At 35.2% G+C, this 19,773-nt stretch overlaps 1 protein-coding gene across 2 annotated transcripts in view; it reads left to right on the top strand.

The window, feature by feature from the left end:
* Window positions 1–1,001: 1,001 nt before the first annotated feature.
* Window positions 1,002–19,773, top strand: part of LOC110737985 (chaperone protein dnaJ GFA2, mitochondrial-like) — a 31,170-nt gene continuing 12,398 nt past the window's right edge. Inside the window, exons 1-14 of one of the 2 annotated variants that reach the window (XM_021918339.1) lie at window positions 1,002–1,257; window positions 2,949–3,078; window positions 3,472–3,707; window positions 3,840–3,933; window positions 4,015–4,089; window positions 4,235–4,317; window positions 4,582–4,665; window positions 4,763–4,801; window positions 6,929–7,030; window positions 10,388–10,517; window positions 10,656–10,720; window positions 10,820–10,894; window positions 11,629–11,701; window positions 19,651–19,742. In XM_021918339.1, the coding sequence (XP_021774031.1) occupies window positions 3,579–3,707; window positions 3,840–3,933; window positions 4,015–4,089; window positions 4,235–4,317; window positions 4,582–4,665; window positions 4,763–4,801; window positions 6,929–7,030; window positions 10,388–10,517; window positions 10,656–10,720; window positions 10,820–10,894; window positions 11,629–11,701; window positions 19,651–19,742 (1,041 nt within the window). In that variant the 5' untranslated portion in view covers window positions 1,002–1,257; window positions 2,949–3,078; window positions 3,472–3,578. Of the gene's footprint in view, window positions 2,643–2,948; window positions 3,079–3,471; window positions 3,708–3,839; window positions 3,934–4,014; window positions 4,090–4,234; window positions 4,318–4,581; window positions 4,666–4,762; window positions 4,802–6,928; window positions 7,031–10,387; window positions 10,518–10,655; window positions 10,721–10,819; window positions 10,895–11,628; window positions 11,702–19,650; window positions 19,743–19,773 lie in introns of both variants that reach the window. The other variant, XM_021918338.1, reaches the window with a different exon arrangement.

The following is a 19,773-nucleotide window of genomic DNA, read 5'->3' as shown; positions in this document are numbered from 1 at the left end:
AACGATATACCCAAATTGTGAAATTGATATTTAATCCATAATTTTAAAATTTACATACCTTACCTCAACAACCACTCTAATGGAGGGAGAAAGTTTGTTAGGCGCTTCAATGGAGAACTCGTATTTTTTTGGTTGATAGATCTCATAGGTCGCTTCAGTAGAGTAAAAAGGTTGAAAAGGAAGGAAAAAGAAGAAAGAAAGAAAGAAGAAAAGCTTAGAGGAAATTATTCTATAGTAATTAACATCGTATCAATTGGGGGCATATATGTAAATTAACATTTTAAGGATGTAATTGTCCTCACACTGTTCATAAGTCTTTTCTCACACGTTTTTAAAGGTAGAGATTTCTTTCCATCTCACATTCCTTAATTTTCAAAAAAAATATTAACTCTAATAAATATTGCTATAATTTTTAATTATCGAACTACCCGGCTTAGGCCCTATTTTTTTCACCTTATTTTTCTTAAATTGAAATAATTTTTTACTAAATTAAAATTATTTTTGCTGAATTCAAATAAAATTTACTGAACTGAAATTAAAATAATGAAATGAAATTATTTATTTAATGATTGTTTCAAAAAAATTATTTATTTAATGATTTTCTATTATATTTCTTCTATAAAATTATTTTTACTGAACCGAAATTATTCTTTTCAAGATGTAGAGAACCTTGCATTTTATTTATATTAATTAATATTAAAGTCAATTATTCATTGTAAAACTATGTTTGGTTAAAGGGTAAGTTGTGTAACACTTTAAAATAACGGAGATAATTTATTAACCATACTACTAAAACAAAACGTTGCTGACGTCATTACTGTCCACATGTCACTCACATAAAAAAATTTTTCCCGCTATTTTTTGATTTTTTAGTGGAGCTACCATATTTAATAATTTTTAAAATAGATTTTAAATCAATCGTGCATTGCATGAGTTCTAACATAGTATACTTATAATTCAAAGTTCGGACAAAATTAAAATTGAAATTATAAAAAACAATTTTTCCTTTATTAAACAAAAAAATTCGCTATACATTTCCATCCATGATTTTGTCTCTCTCCTCTCCCTCAAATTATACGTACTCCACCTTCTCCACACTTCCCCTTTGTTCTTCCTCCTTCCCGCACACAACCGCGCTCCACAACCCCGGCGTCATCGCTACACCCTGACGCTGTCGAACCACCGCCTCCATCCGCGCCACTTGCAAGCTGCCACCCAGCCAGCCGCGCCACCTGCACGCTGTCACTCAGCCAGCCGGTTTCTTCCCTTTGTTCTTCCATTTTTTTCTTGTTTCACCATTGTTGCCACTTAGAAGCTTTACTTGTTTTAATTTTTATTTTTGGTTTTAATTAGTTTAATTATTATATATGTAGATGATAAAAACACATGAATTTATCAAGAAACTAAATTAGTACTATTGTGGTTGTTTAAATTTGAAGTTGCAAGTTTTAATTTTGAAGTTAATTTTCAGATTATAAAGGTGATTTTAGGGCTTTTAATCATAAAAATGAATGTTTCTTTGGGTTTATGATAAGTGACTACTATGTTTATATGATAATTTAGGAAAAATTGAAAATAATAGTCCCACCCTCGACCTGCTCAAAACGAGCCAAGCTTTGAGTATTCTGGGAACGAGCCTATCTTTACCCCCTGTTTTCTCAAAACAAGCTTTTTTTAACCTATAACCTGTTTAACAGGTTAATTTTGTTATTTTTAAAACTTTTTTTAGTTTTTCCTTTAATCTCTCTTCTCCCTGCCTACCACCACAACACAACCACCTTCTTTGATAACCACACGCCCAGCCGCCTTCCTTGGCACCCCCACCCTGGAATCCACCCCGAAAACCCCACCCCTACCGAAAAAATCCAACTCAGCCACCCCAAAAACCCCACTCCAACCCAAAACATCACCAGCCACCTCGAAAACCCCACCCCCACTCCAGGAAACCCCACCAGCAACCACAGATTCCCACCCCGCCACCCCGAAATCTCCCTAGCCACCTCGAAAAAAGCAGCCCACCCCATAAACCCCACCAGCCACCACGGATTTTCACCCCCACACTCTGACCTTCAACAAAGCAGCCCTTGCTTCCCACCAATAATAGCAACAACCACCAATTTCATGCCCAAACCAGCCACCACGACGCTGCTGCCACCCCTCGTAACTCCCTTGCAAATCCATCATTTTAATTTGACCTCCAACTACATCATTTTAAAAACATGGTGAATTGAGTAAAAAGGCAATACTTTCTGTTAAGACATCAATTTCATAATGATGGGCTGCCAGGGAAGGGGAAGGCAACGCGTGGAAGGGGCAGTCGTACAGGCGGGGGCGGCGCTGGGGGCATGGGGCGGGGACGGGGGCAGGCAGGGCAGTGCTGGGGTGACGGGGAAGAAGGGGGCTAATTTTTTTTTTTTTTAAAATTTGTTTTGTTTATTTTAATTATTTTTGTTTTTTGTTTTTTTATTATTAAAAAAAGACCAATTGGAAAGTGACACATGGCAAGTCAACTTCACAAATTGGTTACCAATTTAAAATACCGTTAAAGGCTTATTTTGAGAAAATAGGGCCAAAGGTGGGATTGTTCCCAAAATACTCAAAGGTTGGCTCGTTTTGAGATAACTGTAGCAGGTCAAGCAAAGGTGAGATTATTGTTTTCGATTTTTCCATAAACTTAAAGTGTTAAAATCTTATATTTTATGATTAAATCAAAATTTCAAATTTCTCTACGATCTTTAAATTCCTGGAATTGTATAAATTTAGTGGTATTTTATAATTATATTAGTGTAGTGGGAACTTGAAGCACCATCCTTAAACTGTTGATTTGGAAGGTTCAAAGGTGTTGTTTAATGGTCTTTAGAGGTTTTAATGTGAATAAATATTGCTGTAACCCCTTTAAGTTTACTTCTATGGGTAAATGATTGAGTTTTATTAATCTTTTGACCTAGGAGGAATCTTTGTAGAAAGCGAGTCCTAGTGAATAAGCGGCCTTTCAAGTTTTCAGTTCAAGGCCTAGGAGGAAGCTTTGTAGAAAGCGAGTCCTAGTGAATAAGCGGCCTTTCAAGTTTTCAGTTCCAGGTACGTAGAAGACCTTATTGTAGTAGCATGCTTAGGGACTAGAAAGAACCTAGTAGCATGTTTAGAGGACTTGTGGATTTGGAGTTAATTAAATTGAAATGTTATATGTGCTTGGTTTATGATTCTTGAATGAACTTTGTGATATGATTGGCCATTGTACTTGTATCACATGTTATTGCGACAAGTATGCTTGGAAATTTATGTTGCGGTTATTATTATGTATGTATTAACATGCAAGGGTAAATCTTGGAAGCGAAAAGGTATGTGAATTGAATTGATTAAATTATTTTACTATGTCTTGGTTTTATTACTCGTTCATGGCTTGTTAATATGGATTGAGTAAAGAGAATTTGAAAGTCTTAAATGATGTGGTTTAGTTGAATGGTTTAACAGGTGGATTGAGCAAAGACAAAGCTGTTTGTGCTTCTTTGTTTCTCTAAAAGTCTAAATTGTTGAACCTCCATCTCCCGCTCTAGATTTTGAGACAAGAAGCTTTGAAGATGTCGCTAATTAGGGTTTTGGGAAAAGCGTCGAGAACTGCGACCACTCTGTGCCAAAACTACTTTATATCTCCCTTTCATCAGCACAACTATCATCATTGTAGTCACTTCCATTCTCTCCCCAACAAGGTACCTTCATTGTCATTTTGATCATCATGTCGAGTAGGGTTTTTCTGTGGTTTATGGGTTCTGGTGCTTTCCTCATTTTTATGTCTTTGTTAAATGGGGTTGATGAATTTTGTGTAAATTTGTTGTTTGCAGGAATATAAACTGTTAGCTGCTGCTCAACAACGATTGTTTTCTACGTCTATTTGTGGATTAACTAGGATTCTTGGTGGCCCCTGCAATAAAAATGGTACCTTCAACTCTGGTTTTAGCTTTTTCGGAGCCCCTATATATAGTAGAGTACTGATTTTTGCTTTTATATTGTGAGAAGTCCTTGACAATATGTGGTTGCATCATGGAGTTTCAAATGGAGTATTTGGTGCTATAAGATTGATTCACGGCTCAGGTATTCATTAGTAAATTACATTCAACCATAGCTTCGTTTGATTCATGGCAGTTGCATACTAGCTCAAATGTAGCTCTCATAGAAATTATGATGTGCAAAGTCTATGGATAGAATCTTGATACCAACTTTGATTGTTTCCTGATAGCTGTTATGTCAAAAGATTATTACGACATCCTCGGTGTGAGCAAGAACGCAACTCAATCTGAAATCAAGAAAGCTTTCTATGCGGTATGCTTTCAGCTCACATCTTTTGATGGAACAATTAATATTTATTCATTGTTCAAAGGTCATTACTTTCCGTTTTGTGGTTTGGGAAAGACTATTTTGTGCTCTTACTTTATTAAAAAAAAGTAATGTACATACAAGAAAAATAAAATGTTGGCAGTGAAGGCAATAAATATGAATACTTTGATGATGCCCATGTTTTTCTTTGTACTTCGTATTTTTTCGGATTTATACTTCCTTCAATTGATGGGTGAAATTGTGCTACAGTTAGCAAAAAAATATCATCCAGATATGAATAAAGACGACCCCAATGCTGATAAAAAGTTTCAGGAGATCAATAAGGCCCATGAGGTATTTTTTGTTGTCCTAAAGTAGAGTTAAATCATCTTTCATTTTATACAACAGTAATATATTCAGGTGCATAGTATCTTATTCTGTCAATCTATAGGTTTTGAAAGATGAGCAAGAACGTGCAGCTTATGATCAGGTAAGCAGGAGTTTGCAATTCATGATTAGCATATCAGATGCATTAGTTCCTGGTTATGTCACAATTGGAAATTGTGAGGGTTATATCACTTGGAAGTTGATTGTGAGGGTTATATCACTTGGAAATTGTGAGGGTTATATCACTTGGAAGTTGTGTGTGTGTGTGTGCGTGTGTGCGCGTGTGTTGTGTGTGTGCTTAATTTGATACTACTATTTAGATTATGTTCCAAATGTTGGCTAAGATTCTATCCAGAACTGAAACGTTGCGAGGAATCAGTATAATGTCAGATGTTAGTGTGAATGTTTAGTTCAATGATGTCCTCAGTATCTTGTCTTTCCTCAGTACCTTATCATGTCTTCAGTATTTTAAGCTTCTCATTTTACTCTTTTTTTAAGGTGATTTGAAACAAAGGAATGTCTGTGCAAAAAGTCTTAGATGTAAATTGATTGCTTTCTTTTATTGAAGATCTTTTTCTAGGAATCACCTGCTTATACTTTTATATACATTTCTTGTGCACTAATAGTCTAGTAGGCTTAGAAGAGTTAGAACTTGGTAGTTGTGCGCCTTGGGTGTTCTTATAGGTTGATTCTTGACTCTGGAGGATGGCATAACGACACTTGGTGGAAGATATTTTTGTTAACGTAGTATGGAAGTTATATTTGTAACAGAAGCTAAGCTATTTCAAAATGGCCTTTTTGAGATCATTTTAGCTGTAAATATTTATGACTTGCTTGTACAATTTTTTTGCAATGTAGGCACATCTCTTTTGGAGCCATGTCAATTTGATTTTGAGCCTATTTTAACATTTCCTTTCCCGTTTTCATTTATTTTTGGACTTCTGCTAACACCCCCCCTAACCTGATATATCCCTAACCCCACCACACCGTTGGGACTTATATTCTCCGTGTACTCTAAGGGTCTGTTCTGTTCACCTTATTTTACTTATTTTAGGTGTAATAAGTTCAGTTAAGTAGTTTAATTCAGGAAAAATAAGTAATAATAAGGGTTAGCCAAGTACAAATTACAACTAAACAAGTTTTAATAAGGTCTAATAAATTCAAATAAGTTCAGATTAGTGAAGATAAGTGAAAATCTCTGGTGAATAGAACACACCCTAACTCTCATACTCTCAGCCAAGAATTCCAACCTAGCTTTCCTGGTCTTTGGTACACCTCCAGTGCATAGATCTCAGCTGTAAATATCTCTCACTTGATCTTTTGTTTCTCTCTCTCTCTTCCCGGTGCTTCTTGATCTAGTTTATGGTCTCTGGTGTACCTCCTAGCCAGATTCTGCCTCAGAACTGAAATTTGTCAAAACTTATCCAAAACCCTGTTATGTTGCCAGCCTTACACTTACTCAAACTTCAAGAGCACAATAACTATCGTATCCTATCCTACAATGGTTTAATTTGGCCTCTTTGGCCAAATTTAAGTAATAAAGAGCTTAAGACACAGCCATACGAAGGCATGAGTTTGGGGGGCTTGGGAGGAGGAAAATAGGTGGTGATGCACTGTCGGTTGTGGCTAGGGAGGTTTGAGAAGGTGTCCGGTAGGTGTATTTTCTGCCCATGATGATCGGGAAGGCTAACAGATGGTAGTCAGTGGCGGGATTGTAGCAGGTTGTTGCTGTCGCTTTTATTTTACTGGGATGGTGAGGGAAAAAGGTGGTGATGGACTCGGGTTGTGGGCTAGGGAGGTTTGAGATGGTGTCGGGTAGGCGTAACTACTGCGTGTGTACTGCCCATTGTGATTAGAAAGGCTGATCATGATGGTGGCCAGTGGTGGGATTGTTGGTAATGTAGTTAGTTCTTGCTGTCCAATTTATTTATCTATATCAATCAATTAATCAATCAAAGCCTTAATCCCATAAGTGGGGTCGGCTACATGAACCAGAAGTGATTATTATTTATACGAAGTATATTTTTACTTGAACAAATACATAAAGAAATCAATTAATTAACACCCTTCTCTTCCACAAAACAGACAAGATGGGTAATTGAAGGTGTTTTGATTCAATTCCTTTGGCAATCTTGTGAATCTGTGGCTGTTTGTTGTTTTAATTTTAAGTAGAGCACCTTTTTTTCTAACAACTAATGATTTTTTTTTCCCCCCTCTCTGCTTATTGTAGATGGGCCATGATGCCTTTGTACAAAGCAAAGAAACTGGTGGTTCTGGTTCATATGGGAGCAGTGATTTCCATTTTAAGGATTTTAATTTCAATCCTTTCAATGTAAGGATATTAAATTTTTCTGCACACAGTTATTATATCAGTATTGGTCTAAATTTGGCTATTGTTAATTTGCAATTTGTTGGTCTGTGGTGCAATGCTGGAACTGGTAATTTTCTGTATGAGGTGCTTTTTTTTTTTTTTTTTTTTTCTTTTTTTCTTCTTCTTATAAATATGGTCTGTTGGCTGTTGATTTAGGATTGTGAATCAATCTTTTTTTTATTTATTTATTTTTTAATTTGAAGAATGCATGTATTTGTTTAATTGTCATTGATTTAAATTCCTGTTACTTGGTTCATCTGATACCAAGTGAGTGTCATTTACAAATAGTGCTCGCTGGCACTGCTCCCTTTTTGCTGAAACTAATGATGTGTTAATGTCTTCATTTGGTTTTGTTAGTATGTTAATGTCTAATGGATTTGTGAATGACATGCATAATTTCCTTGTATCTTTCAGCCTTGAAAGCTTTATTTTCCTTCTACGTTAGACTGGTCTTATGTCAAATACTTAATTTTTTTGAATAATTGACGATAATTAGTCCCAAGATTCCTAACTATCTACATCCTTTAGACAATCACAATTTTCGATCAAGTCCTAACTTTTAGGAGTGCCTTACAAAATTTGTCCGTACACACCTTTGACTTTAACAAGTTAGTTACCATTCCATGTGGCATTTGTAAGCATTTCTTAATGGAAATATTGTCGGGAATAATACAACCTTTCACCGGTCTTTTAAATATAAAATGACCTTTTGATTATTCCAGAATAAAACGACCTTTGACACACATCATCTATAAATAGAATAAAAAGGTAACTTATTTCATTGGTTAAACCGACAATCATGATTGGTTATGATTTTTTTACTCCCTCTGTTTCATAATAATTGCAATAATAAGGAGGGCACAAAGTTTTAGGAAAATTATAGGGTTGGGACCAAAAGGAGAATTTTTTAATATGTAGTTAGTGAGGACATATTTAATTGTTAGTAGGAGAGAGAAATAATAAAAAAAGTAGTGTAAGTGGGGTTGTAGGAGAGAGAAATAATAAATTAGTTGTGGGTAATAAATAAGAAAGTGCTGCAATTATTATGAAACGAATGAAAAAGGAAAGTGTTGCGATTATTACAAAACAGAGGGCATAACGTTTTTTTTTTTTAAATGAATTATTTTAATTTTTAGTAAAAAATAAAAATGAATTATTTTAATTTTTATTAAAAAAACTTATTAAAAAAAAAGAATTCCCCTCCACCTCCCCCTCCACTTCCCCTTCCTTGTTCATCCCCTTCCCCGTTCAGCCCCCCATTCGACGACCTTACCAACCCCTTTCCCGTCAGAGATTCAGTTGCCTCCCTCTTTCCGCCGTTTCGCCACCCCATCGGCCCGCAAGCACCACCTTCGTCCAGTCAGGTTTCGGGGTTTGTGGGAAGTGAGGTGGGGGAGTGAGGTGGGGTTTTCTGGAGGGTGGGGATGTGGGTTTCATTTGTCGTGCATGGCTAGTTGAGGGTTTCGACAAGGGTAGTGGGTGGGGGTGGCACGACATGTGGAGGGTGGTGATGGGGTTTTCAGCGTTGGTGGGGGCTAGGGTAGGGGTTTTCGACGACGGTGGGCTTGGGTTTCATAGCTGTTGGAGGGTGAAGGTGGGGGTGGGGTGGGGGTGAGACGGTGGTAGTGGCTGTGACGGGGAGGGAGGCTATTGTTTTTTGTTTAAAACAAAAAAAATTGAAATCATTTTTCAAAAACAAAATTACTATTATTATTTTTTAAAAAACTACCAATTAAAATGTGACACGTGTCACGATTAACTTATTATCGTTTACCAACCGGTCACGTTCTATTTTAAGCAGGTGCCTGTCAAAGGTCGTTTTATTCTTGAATAATCAAAGTCGTTTTTATTTTTGGAATATCAGTGAAAAGTCATATTGACAGTTTTTCCTTTCCTAATTTATGATGAGAAGATTCTTGAAATGAGAGAGAGAGAGAGATGTATTATTATTAATTTAATTTAGAATCTGCATATTTTCTAAGTTGGATGTGCTGTTTTTTTTTTTTTTTTTTTGTTAAATTTTGAGCAAAAAAATAAAAAATAGTTCATAATTATACAATACTATGTCAATAATTATGTAGATAACAAATGAGTCAAAGAAATTTTAAAATAGCTCAAAATATATGAAAATTAGTTTTAAAATTATGCACATTAAAACCTTCTCATTGTAACACTCTTCCTTATTTGAACTGAATATGCATTGAAAATAATTCAATTTTTTTGGTCAATCAAAAATCGTATCTTTCTTTTAAAGAAACTTCTTACTAGCTCCACTTATTTGCAAATGACATTCATTTTAATACGCTTCTCATTGTGTCCACCTCATTTTAACACCATTTCTTATTTGAAATGAAGGATGCATGTGCATAATTATAAATTTTTAAGTTGAAAATATAAATTCCTGGGAAAATAATAAAATGTGCACATTTTACCCAAATTAACACGCGCGCGCACGTGCACACACACACTTACACGCACTCGTGCACACGCACACGCACACGCACATTGCATTGTTGGTGACTCCTCCACATTGCCCCTCGGTGTTGGATTGTGGTAAGCCATCAACCTTTAAGCAACGAAACCAAAATATGTGAGCATAGTAGTGCTTGAGTTGATATTTAAGTTGCATTTGTGCTCTTGATAATTACCCAGAAAATATGTGAGCATAGTAGTGCTTGAGTTGATATTTATTTTAACACTTTGATGCTCTGAGGAAAGTAACTCAGAAAATGCCAAAAGATAGCCAAATTTGGTTTCTGAATTTTTGCACAATATTGTTTATTAGTTGCTTATTGATTGACTTAAGCCATTTCTTATTGATAAATGGGGTGTGTCCACTGGTAGGAGTGCAATGTTATCATTTATTTATTAATTTTCAAATTTTTTCATGCTCTGTTTTATGTGACTTTTGGGCTTGTTTTAGCCTTGAGGGTAACAATGCCTACATATTTCTCTCTAGACCTAATCAGGGTGTACTGCACTTGGCATTGTGTTTTTAATGGTTTTTGTGCACGTTTCTATCTACACATCTATGTGTTGCAACCTTTGCTTGAACAGAAAATTCAGTTTGGGGCTCTTTGGCTGCTTCTAAGCATGAAACAACTGCATCTAGTGACTTGAGCCTTTTTTTTGCTGCCTAGTAGCATGTAAAATAGGTGGCAAGGAGGTTTCATTTTGTAGTATTCATCCTTTGCTGTTTCTGGTTAACACCCATGCTTCTGTAATTCACATGTCTCATACCTGAACACTAAATAAGAATGTGAGTATTTATCCATCAGTAATGTCAAAAGTGATGTTCTGACTTTTTGTGGAGTGCAGTTTTCTGACATTTTTACACAAAGAACGGGCCAAGATGTGAAGTTATCTTTAGAGTTATCCTTCATGGAAGCTGTTCGGGGATGCTCCAAAACGGTGAAATATCAAACAACTTTAAACTGCGAAGCTTGTGGTATGTTTATTTCGCCTTCCCCCAGTAGTGTATTTCTAATCTCTCTCTTTTATTATTAATTTTTTTGTACTCCAAAACTGCATGTTTTTATCAGCTAGCTCCAGTTCTTACATATTTGTCTTTTGTTATCTATTTTAGGGGGAACAGGTGTTCCTCCTGGAACCAAACCTGAGACATGTAAACGATGTAGAGGAAAAGGCATGGTCTGTGAAATAAAGCACAATCTTTTTTTTTTCTTTCTTAATCTGATTACACATAAATTATGATCTCTAATCCCGATGTTTTGTATTTTTGATTTTCAGATGTTCATGGAAAAAGGTCCAATTGCCTTTCAGACTACTTGTATCAATTGTAATGGAACTGGGAAAACATATACGGTACATTCTGTTTCCTTATGTTTATTTTTGAATTTCAATGCTTAAGAATTGATTGTCTATGCTGTGATGCTTCATGTTAAATGGATCTAATGTCACCCCCCCTCCTCCCCGCATAAAGTAAAGAATTTTCTTGATGATCATGTAGCCAAAACATTAAATATTTACCCCCCCCCCCTTTCCCCCCCTTTTATTATCTCAATATTACCAATCATCAAGAATCTGTAAATATTCTGCACCGTTTATTTCTATTCTGCCACAATTCCTTTCTGGATGCAATTTCGTTGCCCAATGCGACTCAAAGTTATTTGTAGTAGTTCAAGAACAGTACCTACTGGAACTATCATGCAAAAAGACATGAGCTTCTCATATATATTTATTCTCCAAACGCCTTGAATTTATATAGAACGGTTGAAATAGTTTTTAGTTGCAACAATATTCTCATGTAGTCTTCACACCACAACTAATATGTTCACGCTGTATTTGACATTAGTGGTTTCTTCTCATAGCATCCTTATTGCTGATAAATTACCATTCTTTACCTTGAAAGCTTCATACATATTTGGGATGTCTTTGCCAAAATGTTTTTTTTCTCTCTCGTGGTGAACCATTATCTAGCTGATTCAATTAAATTTTTTGTGAGTACCTCCCTGGTATGTGGCATTCAGACATTGCATGTGGTGAATAATATGCTGAATCTGACAAATCTTTTTTTGGTTTTGATATGCGGCATACAGACATATTGCAAGTCCTGCAACGGTAATCGAGTGGTACTGGGATCAAAGTCTGTTCGACTGGATATTATTCCTGGTAAAAGCTTCTTGTTTACTAGCAGATTATGCGTGTTTCTGTTTATAGCTGGTTATGTGTATCTATTAAAATGTTTTATGACCTTATCTTATTATATTATTGTTCTTATTTTTTTGGGCCGGGGGGGGGGGGGTACCGTGGTATTTATGATTATTGTTACTTTAGTCTCCAATCTTTGTCAACATGTGTTTTTGTTATTGGGATTTGGACTGTGGGTTGGCTGTGTGTTATGTATAATTCAAGCTAAGAAGGCTACAATGGATTTTAGTTGGACATTTTATGATAAAAATTAAGATTGTTGAGCTTTTTCTTAAAGAGAACTTTGTTAAGGTTCTAACTTCTTGTTAATCGGGGTTTTAGGATCGTTGCTCCTAAGATCAAACTTAGAAGTCGTTGCCTTGTAAGACTATACTATCATTAAATGTGAGTTCTCCCTACTTACCTAATTTTGTTTTTAAAAAAAAGAAAAAAGGAAAATTTTCTTTGGTACTCTTGTGTTTTTAAATTCTCTTTGGTGAAATGCAAAAAAGCTTATTACTTCCTTCGTTATTATTTAGATGCATCACTTATATAATTGCGGGTTCCTAGGCAATTTTTGGAGTATAGAGAGAAAGAGAAAAAATAAAGAGGGCCCATGTAATAAGAGAGAGATAAAGAAAATTTTTTACAAAAATGCATCTAATAAAAAACGGAGTTACGGAGGAAATATCTTTGATAATCATGAATTATTAATATTAACCATAACATTAATGTTAAATTTTGATTAAAATCTTTAATAGGGTTGGTTTATTTTTTTTTTAAATAATCAAATTATTTAAAAGAAAATTAAATAATAAAACCCACCACTCCCCTCCCCCACTTGCTAGCTAACCCCCCTCTTCTAGTGCTTACGCCGCCCTGACCCCCATCGCTTGTCTTTCCTTCTCTCCCTACCTGTAGTCAGGTTTCTCATTAAACCCTCAAAAACAGAAAAATCCAACTTCTATTCTCTCACCTTCACTTGTAAAATCATCAAATTTCATTTGTATGAGTAGAAGGGTTCGTCGGAAAGTGGCTAAGAAAGGCAAAGAAAAGCTCCTTCCTAGCAAACTCATACTTATAAAATCATCAAATTTCATTTGTATGAAAAACGATGCCGAATTTCCTCATTCTATCTTACCCATTAATCTAGACGCAAATTCCGTTGCACCCACCTCCCCAATTGGCATCGCCGTCGATTGGACCACCTTGCCAAATTATACGGTAATCTAGCTTTTCGCCCTTTTGAACTATAGAGATAGAGCTAGCTTGTCTTCTTCGTGTCGAACTTGGCGTAATTTGGGGTCTACTCCTTGTTTATGAGAGTCCGTCGGGCGCACCGTTGTGACGCTAGCTCGGTTGTTTCGTTATCATCGTGGTATTCGAATCCATTAAGGGGGGAGGGGAAGGGGCAATATGTAACACCGTGAAAATTCCTTTCCCTTAAAATACCTGTTTGCTTTTTTTAAAATACGAATTAAAAAATTCTAAAGCATTACCGCCACCATGAAAACTGCTAAGGCAATTATCACAGACACGCAGCGGAAGACTCTTCTTAAAAACATTCAAAACAAGTAACTTTAAAAGTCAAATCAAATGAAAGTAAAGTCAAACCACAGTCAAACGAAGTCAACCTACAACTTGGAACCATTGTAGGCCCTTTTCAAAACCCAAATAAATATTAAAATCATTGCGTTAGTCTCATACGCAAATATACAATAATTAAAGCAAATTAAACACATCATATTCTTATAGAAGCTAAACAAGATTCGCTCTTCACTCATACTCATCATAAAAATGCTCTTATCACCTGAAAAACTTCTCTTTATTTTGTCCCCACTACTCGCCATTAAAAATTAGTCGTCGTAGGGCCAAGATAAAGACAAGGCCAACAAACATACAATACACACAATCAACAATGCCGAGTACATAAGCGTAAACGATTCACACTAACATGCATATATCCTAGCACAACTTACCTTCTTGTACCTATTTACAAGCATACAACACACATTTCATTTAATAGACATTTCCATTGCTTATTTAATTTTTTATTACGCATCAAACAGGTTTCCCCCTAACCTGCCCAATAAAGGGGTACTAACACGGGAGCTAACCGTGTCAGTATAAAAGAACCACTCATAAGTGGCGGAATTCGTGCGCATAATAATAAAAAGGAAAATATAGCGTATGGTACTCCTAGTAGAAGTTATGATTAAATATAAAGTCGCATAACTCCCCCCATAATGTTCATACTAAGGTATATACGTTCCAAGAGTTTTGGTGCGTAACCTCTTTCACTTTACGTTATTTATATATTTTAGACTTTGTGATAACTCTCAAATTATAAAACAACCAACATACATAATTCATTCAAGCAGTCAAACATACCAATTTAATTCTTGAATAATTAGTGACCACATTTAATTTAATGTTGAACCCTTTTTAAACTATCTCAGCGTTAAATAATACCTTATGCGCATATTGCACCACAAATCCTATCCCTCGGTGTTTAAAACACCCTAAGTGCACTTATATAGCTCCTTCTCGGTGTTTAAAACACCCTAACACACTTAAATAGCTCCTTCCTCATGCTTATAGCATCAATAAAAATTATATGAACCATAATAATTCATAATCCAAACAAAATTAAACATTTAGTTTAATTAAACATGCTCTTTATCATGCCAATAATAAAAGTGTGGTCCATATTCAACATGTCAACATAATTAATTCCAATTAAGGAATTCACCTAAAATAATTCATGCTTTGCAAATCAATCACCAAAATTAATCCAACCAACAATTCCAATCAATACATGTCATGAAATCCTAGCATGCTTCTACACACTTAAATAATTACCGAGTATGCGAACGTATCTCGAATGTGATCTCAAAATCGTCACGACTACACAAAATCACTCACTTGGAAGTCTCCTACAACCCAAAATTACAAAGAGATATTAATAGCTATTCATAATAAATTTTCAGCAATATTTACACTCTTTTAAACACTTTTAAACCTTCTAAAACATGCTGAAAATTAATTAAAATCACCTACTTTTTATTCCCAATTAATGGATAATTAAAAATCTTTTCCAGAAACATAATTCTAGCCTCTACATAAAAATTCCAGCATTATAAAAACTCTTAAACTTGCTGTAATTTAGTTTTAAAACATTAATTTCAATAGTTTTAATCAACCGCAATCAAATTCCATCAATAAAACATCAATTTAGAAACCTAGGGTTAACAACTTGGGGCTTTTTAATTCAAAAACTAAATCTGAAAATTATATACATATTAATCATTATTGAAACATCATAAAATATCACACACCCAAAATCAATAATTAATCAAAGCTAGATTGAATTAAAAACAAAAAGGAGAAGGTTTTTTTTTTTATTTTTTATTTTTTAAGGCTTGCGCACGCACACATACGGCAGAGGGCTGCTGCCGCGCCTCCCGCTGGTGGCTGGCTGCTGTTGGTGCGCGCTGGTGGCAGTGGCCGGCAGGTGGGTGGCTGCAGTGGTGGTGGCTGGCCACCGTGAGGTGCGTGTGTGTGAGTGTTTGTGAAGGAGGGGGAAAAATTAAGGGGAGAGAAGAAAATAAGAGGAGAGATAAAGAGAGCTTACCTTTGGGTATTGTCCACCTTGGGCAAAGTCTAATTTGCTCATAAGATGAGTATTTATACTCCCTTTCAAACCTTCCTAACTTAATTTCCCCCTTTTCCCTTTAATGATTCCTATTCCCATTCAAATTGACATCTGGCTTTCTTTTAAAACTCCATTGACTTTAACAAACTTCCTTTTATTATTTAAATATGCTCCAAAGTTTTTAAATGATATAATAAATAAATAAAATGAATGTTGAAATAAAATAAAACCTTTTTGAATTATTAAAATACCATAAATAATTCATTTCAAATAATTTAAATACGTCATAAAATAATACTTTAATTTAATATACATATAAAAATACAGAGTATTACATGACGGGGAGTAGGGTACCGCAAGAGAGGGGTTTGGGCACAGCCGGTGCTCTAGGGGTAGGGGGTGGGCGGGTTGGTGGGGAAGGGGGGTGTGGTGGGTTTTTAAAAATAAATTTTTAATTATTAAAAAAATAAATAACCTAGTTAAAAATTTTAATTAAAATTTATCATCAATATTATAGTTAATTTATATTAATAATTGATTACCGAAGGTAATATGTTTTTTCATTTCACTAATGAGAAAATTAAAAACACAATAGTACCAAAGAGGATTTCCCAAAAGAAGTAAATGCTAATTGCCGAAAATTAATAATTAGGTTGCCAATTTGCGTGAACTTTGCTTAATTTGATTTGTTTGCAAATAATGGTGTGAGACTAGAGATGGGAATAAATTTGAGTTTGATATTCGCCAGTATGATGATAATTTTGTCCTAATGAATTTAAGGGATGTATCATAGAAATTGATGGAGCATGTAAAACTTTTAAATTTATTGATTATGGATTTGTTCCAATCAAGGGTGATAATGAGACTATGAGATTGAGCTATTCGTGAATTATTCGAACTCAGTTCGGTCGAAGCTTGGTCTGAAGAGGCTCGACTTGAGTCCAAGATCAGCTCGGAACCTTAACGAGCGGAGCCGAGCAAGTCAAAGCTTGGCTCGAAAAGCTCGTGAACAGGCTGGATTAATATATATATCAAAAAAGCAAATTTTAAAAATAGAAATGAATTACTTTAAATTTTTTAAATGAAATTTTACATATTAAATGCCACATCCTATAAAGTTTTACAGTAATATTCATATTTTTAATAATAAAAAAACGTTAGATTTTTAGTGGAGCTTAATGGTTTACAGAATTACAGGCTTTCTAGCCCAATTGTTTGTTTTAACCCGAAGTTCCTAACTAAAGCTCCATCTACACGCATAGCCGTCAAAGACTCAATACTCAAACAAGTATAATTTCACCGCATACCCATCAAACACTCAATTAACTCACGACGACGTTAGGCGGCGATAGCCGTCAAACACTCAATATATGCTCAAACAAGCACATCTTCACGCATAGCTGGCAAACACTTATTAACTCACGACCACCGTTGAGGGTGGTGTTCTACCCTCGATTAGTGCTTTACTGTCGATCAATTCTCTACCGTGATAAACTCAACTTCAAGCAACCTTCAACTGTGGAAGCCTATAATCGAGCTTGAGCCAAGCATAAAACAACTTAAAAAATACGAGTTAGCCGAACTTGTGTTTGGAGTCTGAAGCTCTAGCTGAACCTAAGTTCCCAAAGCTCGACTCGAGCCAAGCCTCTTGTGTGAGAAATAAGCTAAAGCCGAGCCTACCACTATTCGGGCTCGGCTCGAAGATTTAGCATCCCTAGTTCCAATTGTGATTTCATCATGCACAAATTATACTCTGGAGTTGTGGAAAATAAAGGTTACTTAACATTTAAGAGTTTAGTAAGAATATTAAAGTATATGTTAAAATTTTGGTATCTTTATGATCTATGGTGAAAATGAAAGAAAAATCTATTGTTTACGATAGTATACCCTTAGTCTAAAAAAGGCTAGTCCCCCTCCCTTTCTCTTCCCTTCCTCCCATCCACACAATGTGTAAATATAAAAACTCTTATTAGTGAATTGTGAAGGAACTGGGGAAATTGGTTTTGGCTGGGCTGTTGTCAAGCTTCCCAAGTTAGTTCTCCTTCGATCTTTTTTTCTCTTTCTTTGATCCTCTTTCATTCGATCATTCTCTCTCTTCATCATCACCTTTTATCAACTTTTTTTCTTTCATTTGTTTCACATCCTCTAAGGATCTGAAACGTTATGCTTCTTTATATATATATTTTTTTACATTTTTATTTTTTTATTTCTCTAACTTTGGGTAGTGGGTGCCCTAGAGGCTGCTCGCTTCCCTTCCAACTTAAGCATGTTGTGAATATGATTGTCAATCATAGGAAGTAGGATTTGACATTATACGATTAGGGATAAAAAATAGGAAGTCGCTAATAAGTTTCTAAGGAACTTGTAAACCGTTCATATATCATTATAGGCAACCGGGAAAAAGGACAAATCGAAAGGCAACAACGATTTAATCTATGAAGGTTACACTCCTTTCATAATCCATGAGATTACTAATTCCATATGGTTACGAACCACAGATGAAGGATCGGGATGATGGTACGAAGTTGAGTCATGGAAGTTAACTTCGCCTACATTGGCCACTATTCCATTCTTATTGTAAAAAGTACTTTTTGCGATTCGAAAGACATACAAACAATATTCAATTTGCTCCAAATTAATATTACTAAGTTGGTTGAATGTTAATGTACATAAAATTCTAAGTATCGTGATCACTTATTAAGTCCACAAGATTAAAAGAGAACCTCAACGGTTGTCTAAATTATTTTATTAGGGGTGTAATCATATACATATTCTTGATTAAACATTCAAAAGGGTGATTAATAATAAATAAAATAGTACGTCATAAATATTGGAAGCTAACGTCATAAAATTAATTAAAGTATTCAAATCAACCCCATCATGATAATAGCAAAATAAAAATAAAAATAATAAGTAATAATAAATTAATTACTCATATTGCGTGCGCTCCTATAAATTGCTACATCATGAATAAATTATTAGTAACTTTAATAAAATATAATTAAATTGAAAGAATGAAATTAAAGTAAATAAAGTTTAAATTAAAGGGATTTCGAATTGCTTGAAAATGATGATTATAATAGGTATAACTGTGATTAAAGGGTTGAATTATTGTGTTTTTGGTCGTCTAATGCTTGTTTTCTTTTGTCCTATACGAAAACCTAGAATTAGGGTCGTATATATAGGCTAGAAGGTGGAAAAAAAGGTGTTGTGGATAGAGTTTGTGTACCGTGACACGGTACAATGTGCCGTACGACGGTGCATTGTACCGTGACACGATGCTTTGTAATGTGGCGCGGTACATTTGGTAGATTTTGTGTGTTTTTTTAAAATTTCCATAAACTTTGATCCATAAGTCGTAATAAGGCATAGAATATATCGTTGGAAAGATCTTTAAGTCTACTTTCCAACCCAATTTGAATTAGGTGAAAAGTTTTTGTAGGTTTTAAAATATATGTCCGTTCTAGTGCAAGGGTGTCGATTTTTCTGTGTTTTGCTCATATCTTCTTCGTTTTAAATCGGAATTGGGCTTATGATATATCATTGGAAAGCTTATTACAAGGGTTATTCAACAAAATCATTGGATCAAAGTTATGGGGTTCAAAAATCAGTTTTGCTCAGTTTTTGGCAGTGGTCACGAAAAAAGAAAATTGGGCTATGGTTTGTGGACTTGGGATAGGAAGAAGGTTTGAATGAATGTTTGGGCTAGGAATGGATTGGAAAAGATGCATTAAAATTAAAATAGGCTAGGAGTTCAAGCAATTCATAATTTTGATGCCAACCTGTCTAACTAGCAGTAAAAGGTCCTTCATCACTGAGTTTGGATTTGGGGAGACACAATTAGGTGTCTACACGTAATTTAAACAAGTATAATGAATCTGGAGCTTCCAGATAAAGACGATTGCACTGTGTTGCAAACATACATCAAACATGAAGCCCTGACACGTGACAGGTCACTTTACATGGACAGTGGCAACTAGAAGTACTTGCACTTCCTAAATGTTATTGCAACTGGCCTATATTTGTGTTTTCTGTGGTGTTGGTGTTATAATTCTCTGGATGGAGTAGCTAGGCAGTTATATCAAACCAACATAAGCAGTTGGTTATTTATATTTTAAGTAACTTGTCCCCATGGCTTTCCCATGTCTCCTCCTTTTGGTGGTGGGATATTATATAATGGGTTAGAAGTGGCCAGCTTAAGGCTGGATGATAACCACATTTGTTACATCGTGGATGCTATCTCCATACCAATATTGACATTTTCATATGTTTACAGGTGTGGATGATAATGAAACTATCAAAGTCTCTAGAAGTGGTGGGGCTGATCCTGATGGGTACGGGCCAGGTGATCTTTATGTTATCATTAAGGTATCCTTGCTGATTCTTGTTCCTGGTATTT

Source organism: Chenopodium quinoa, unplaced genomic scaffold, assembly GCF_001683475.1.
Source record: "Chenopodium quinoa cultivar QQ74 unplaced genomic scaffold, ASM168347v1, whole genome shotgun sequence".
Taxonomy (NCBI): domain Eukaryota; kingdom Viridiplantae; phylum Streptophyta; class Magnoliopsida; order Caryophyllales; family Amaranthaceae; genus Chenopodium; species Chenopodium quinoa.
Note: the sequence above shows the minus strand (reverse complement) of the source record. Positions and strands in the feature narration are given on the sequence as shown.